Here is a 5,472-nt window from a genome sequence, read left to right on the forward strand (position 1 = left end):
CCTAAGGGGAGTTAGGAAGAAAACACTGAGAGCCCAGTGGACTTAAGATCCAGAAACCCAGAGTTGACTTCCCCCCCCCAAATCCAAGGAAATAATGATAACAATTTGGTGGCCTTGTGGATTTGCTTGGAGGTGACTTCAGATGAGCAATGGATTCAGAAGACCCTTGTTCCTCTTCCTCAATCCAGTCCACTCATTCCATTCCAAGATCTCCTGATGAAGGCTAACTGATGAGAGCAATGGAGATTTGGGCTTTGTGTACCTTTTACAGAATTGTTGGGAGCACAAACTATGACAGTGGGTGCCTGGTGCAATAGGGACATCAACAATTAAAATTTTAAAAAAAATTTTATATTTATAAATATTTGGGCAAATCCCTCTATTTTTGTCTGCCTGCACTTTTGATTTCCTTCACAGGCTAATTGTACAATATTTCAAAGTCCAATTCTTTTTGTACAGCAAAATAACGGTTTGAATATGTATACATATATTGTATTTAATTTATACTTTAACATATTTAACATGTATTGGTTAACCTGCCGTCTGGGGGAAGGGGTGGGAGGAAGGAGGGAAAAAGTTGGAACAAAAGGTTTTGCAATTGTCAATGCTGAAAAATTACCCATGCATATATCTTGTAAATAAAAAGCTATAATTAAAAAAAAGAAAAAATATTTGGGTAACCTTGTGATTTCATTGGAAGGAAGGAAGGAAGGAAATTTCCTCTAGTTGTACAAATCAGCAATTGGTCTGGAACCTATGGGATTAGAGGCTTGTTTGCAGGGAGCACTGAGCCATTACTGACATCTTAAAGACAATTCAAGTTGGAAGTGGGACTCCCACTCAGGTTTTCCTATGTACTGGTACTATGTACCTCTCTACACATGATGCTTTCCTCCTCCTCCTCCAGTATTATTTTTGTGGTGGTTCAGTCATTTCAAACTCTTAGTGACCCCATTCAGGGTTTTCTTGGCACAGATACTTTAGTGGTTTGCCATTTCCTTCTTCAGCTTATTTTACAGATGAAGAAACTGAAGCAGACAGAGTTATATGACCTGCCCAGGGTCATCTATCCTAATAACTGTCTGAGGTCAGATTGGAATTAAGGAAGAAAAAGTCTTCCTGACTCTAAGCCTGGCACTGTACACAAGGTACCACCTAGCTCCCTTTATGTGTTATTATCATTATATATTATTCCTCCTCTAAACTACTCCAATGTCCTGTCATGCCTTGAAGATGATGCTGGGTTCTTGAAGGTGATGCTGTTGGGGTAGAATGGGATTTTGCAAGTTCTATTAAGCTGGAAAGATACAAGGACGGACAATATGTTTTTGTTTGGAGATCAGCCTCGCTGAGTTTGGAGAGGTCAAGGATAGCCCTTTAGGTAGCATTGGGATTGGGCTGAGTTAATAATAACATTGACCTCACAGAGTTGTGAAGATTAAATGTGATAACAGATGTAAACCACTTTGAAAATCTCACAATACTATGTTAACTAGATATTGCTATCTACAGGGAGGTGGATTTTTTTACTCATCTGTAAAATGGTTATAAGAACACCTTTCTCCAAGGGTTAATGAGATCAAATGAGATATTTGTAATTCCTTTTGCAAATCTGAAAGTTTAATACTTTCATAATTCATATATTTCATATTCATTTTTTCATAATTTCGATATTCATAATTAATACATAATACTAGTTTTTATTTTTTAAATAATATTTTATTTTTCTCCAATTACATGTAAAGAGAATTTTAACATTTTAAAATTCCAGATTCTCTCTCTTTTCCTCTCCCCTCCCCATGAGAATAAAATGCTAGCTATTGTTATCAGCATTATTTAATATTTAATTGATTTTTAAATTTTATTTCCTTATTTTTAATTAATTTCTTTAGTATTATCATACTCCAATTCTTGTAGATTGCTATGAATTTTTAAGTGGATTGTGATTTATGTGAGTAAAGGGACATTACTCATGTTAAAAGTATTTAAGTGTTATTCTTATTCGTATAGTCTCCAGTATCTTTCTTTTCCCCCATCCTTATTTCTATTTATCCTTGATTCTGTTTTTATTAGCATTTCTTTGTTTGCTTCTCTTTACCCTTCTCTCTCTTTTTCTGTCTTTCTCTCTTTTCTGGCTCCTCTTCTTCCCTCCTCCCCTTCCTTCCTCCTCCCTCCTCCCTCTCTGTGACTCAGTCAATTTTATCCTGTCTCTGGGCCAAGACAATCTCGGAGATGAATCCTAAGGACACTCTGGATTTATGAGACACAGGGGTGGGTCGAAGCTGTGCTGGACTCCGCCTCTTCCCCCAAAGGCATGAGAAGCTTTCTTTCCTTCCCCTTCATCTGGGATTTCCCCTTCATCTGAGGGTGACCCACTGAGAGAAGCCTCTGCAAGCTTAAAGGGGATGTGGAACCTATCTAGGGGAAAAGAATCCTTGGAAGCAGCTGGGAAAATCTCCGTATGGAAGGGTGGTGGAGTTGGGGAGGAGGGTCAGCTCTGGGCTGGCCCCCAGAAGTGTTGGGATAGTAGACTGTGCTGGCCCCTGCTGACGTGTCTGCGAAATGACTGGTGAATCCAGGGGGAGGAAACTCCTCACCAGAGGGGAGCAAGGAAGATGTAGGAAAGGGAGCAGAAGGATCCCACTGGCTTCTCATCTCACCCAGGTAGCAGGAATCAGAAGCAGGATTTGAGGCTTCCAAGGCCGTTGCTCTTTTTCCCTTTTACCATATTACTTTTCAAAGGGAGGTTGTGGAATCCTGGACCTGAGGCTCTTAGCCCAGGAGAAAGCACCATTTCCTTTGGGGAAAGGGGCCAGAATTTTTAGATCAGGCTTCTGGTAGAAGGAAGATTGGATTTAGAATCTGAAGGATTTTTGGACTTGAATTCTGGCTCTGGGTAATTTTCTGGGCCTTGCTTTTATAAAACAAAGGGGTGTAAAAGTTTTGTAAGGGTGAATGTTGAAAACTATCTTTACATGTATTTTGAAAATTAAAAGCCGTTATTAAAAATAAAAAGGGGTGTATTAGATTGTGTGATTTTTCTAGGCTTTGCTTTTGTATAATAATGGGGCCAAATGACTTCGAGGTCTATTCTAAGCTCTAAATTCCACAAAACCTATGTAAAAGGAGCTAATTTTTTTTTACACCTGATGCTTCTTATCAATTAGGTGTCTGTGTGGGGATAGCTAACCTCTCTTTAAATGGCAACTTTCCCTCTTCCCTTGTGGGGAAACTGAGGGAAGGTCTTTACAAATACTGGACTTGGAGTTAAGAGACCTGGATCTGAATCCTGGATCCCAATATACAAACATGGAGATGGCACTTATGTTTTCTGAGTCTCAGGCTTCTCATCTGCCCAATGAAGATGCAACAGTGTGGATGGAGAACCAGGCCTGGAGCCAAGAAAACCTGAGTTCAAACATGGCCTCGTACACTTAATAGCTGTGTGATGCTGGGCAAGCTTCAGATTCCTTATCTGCAAAATTAGGATGGAAATGGATAAAATAGGTTAAAAATGAGATTATTATAATAACAATCTCCCAGGTGTTCTGAGGTTCTAATGAGATAGTATTTGTAAAGCACTTAGAACAATGTTTGGCATATATTGGACAATATAAAAATTAGTTATTATTATGATGCTTTTACAACCTACCTCACAGGATTTTTATAAGCTTCATTATAGAAACATGAATTGTAGTTTCATTTTTTCCAGTTTTATTTATTTTTATTTTCTCTCCCTTTTTTTATTATAGTTTTTTATTTACAAGTTATATGAATGGGTAATTTTACAGCATCGACAATTGCCAAAGCTTTTGTTCCAATTTTTCCCCTCCTTCATCCCATCTTCTCCCCCAGATGGCAGGGTGACCAATACATGTTAAATATGCTAAAGCATAAATTAAATAATTGTAGTTTCATTGTAAAACTGTCTACTATTTTTAACTTTCAGGAGGTGTTTGTAAGAAATACCATCATTAATAAACTTTGTTCCACCTTAAAAATAAAAATAAAAATAAAAAGCCATGTTCTTATTCCAAAGCCTGCTAACACCCAATGGTCTGGTTATAGATTGAAGGGACCTGAGAGTCCAACCCCTTCGTTTTTATAGTGAGGAAAATGAGGCTGAGAAAATTTAAGTGGCTGCTCCAAGGTCACAAAGGCAGTTGAGCCAGCCGTCAAAACCAGGTGCTCTGACAGGAAGTAAATTCAGTCTTCCCCGCTATCCAGTGACTCTCTGCTGCTTTGGGTCTGAGAGCCTGTTTGGTTCCAGAAGAGCCAGCTAGGGGAATGGATAATGGGGGTCTCTTTCCACCATTCCCTCCTCTTGCTCCCAGCCCCAACTCTTGTTCCTTTATCCCTGATGCTTCCTCCATCCTTCCCCCACATGCTGCAATCCCTACCAGGACCTGGAGCTAAGAATCTGCCTCTTTTTTTCCTACAGCCTGAAGACTTGGAAGCTCCCACGACCCATAATTTCAAAGTAAAGACCTTCAAAAAGGTGAAACCCTGCGGCATCTGTCGGCAGGTGATCACTCGAGAGGGGAGCGTCTGTAAAGGTGAGTGGGACATTAGGCATCAGAGGGCTGGGATGAGGGGGCAGGCCTGGGTGGGACAGACTCCTTTCTAAAGAGATGGAGGTCCACTCGTGGTTTGGGCCAAAGGTAAGTCCTTCCCTTGTGGGAACAGGGTTATGCTTTCCCTCTTCCTCTCCCTATTCTTACCCAAAGATCTCCATCACATGCTGGGTCTATTATGGTGGAGTAGGAGGACAGGACATCTGGGTGGGATTTTGTGTTTTTGTTTTCCTTAAGCAGAAAGAGCACTGAACAGAAGACTTGGCTTGAGCATTTAGCTAGGTACCTATGGGCAGATCTCAAGCTCTCCAAGCCATTTTCCTTATCTATAAAATGGGAATAAACACTCATAAGACAAAACTTTATAAATTGTACAGCGCTATGTATATCTGAATTATGATTATTAGGGAGGAACACTTGAATAACTTAAGAAGGGTGGAAATTTTAGGACCAAAGTCTCTGAGATAAGATCTCTTTCTTAATTTAAGGTTCTCAAGGTACTTTACCAACATTATCTTATTTGAACCTCACAATAACAAGGATTCATCTCCTTCATTTTACAGATGAGAAAATTTAAGTTTAGAGGGGTCAAGACACTTGCTTCGAGTCACAACAGCTATAAAATGCCAAAAAATCAAATCCAGATCTTTCAGCACTCCATCCATGACTTACTGTTGCTCAATTCTGTCTGACTCATTGCAACCCCATTTAGGGTTTTACTGGCAAAGATACTAGAATAGTTTGCCATTTCCTTCTCCAGTTCATTTTACAGATGAGGAAACTGAGGCAGGATTTGAACTCAAGTTTTTTTCTACTTCAGCCACAATGTTTTGCATTTCTCATTTTTTAAACTCTCCATATCATAACTTATAGTATAGTTATTTGTTTATTTATCTCC

At 39.4% G+C, this 5,472-nt stretch overlaps 1 protein-coding gene across 1 annotated transcript in view; it reads left to right on the forward strand.

Annotated features, from left to right (window-relative positions):
- The first annotated feature begins 3,700 nt into the window (after positions 1 to 3,700).
- The window catches only part of TNS1 (tensin 1), a 251,936-nt gene continuing 250,164 nt past the window's right edge, over positions 3,701 to 5,472 (forward strand). The window contains 1 exon segment of the mRNA XM_051983571.1: positions 3,701 to 4,556. Coding sequence (XP_051839531.1) covers positions 4,295 to 4,556 — 262 coding nt within the window. The 5' untranslated portion in view covers positions 3,701 to 4,294.

Source organism: Antechinus flavipes, chromosome 3 (genome assembly GCF_016432865.1).
Source record: "Antechinus flavipes isolate AdamAnt ecotype Samford, QLD, Australia chromosome 3, AdamAnt_v2, whole genome shotgun sequence".
In the NCBI taxonomy this organism is placed as follows: Eukaryota; Metazoa; Chordata; class Mammalia; order Dasyuromorphia; family Dasyuridae; genus Antechinus; species Antechinus flavipes.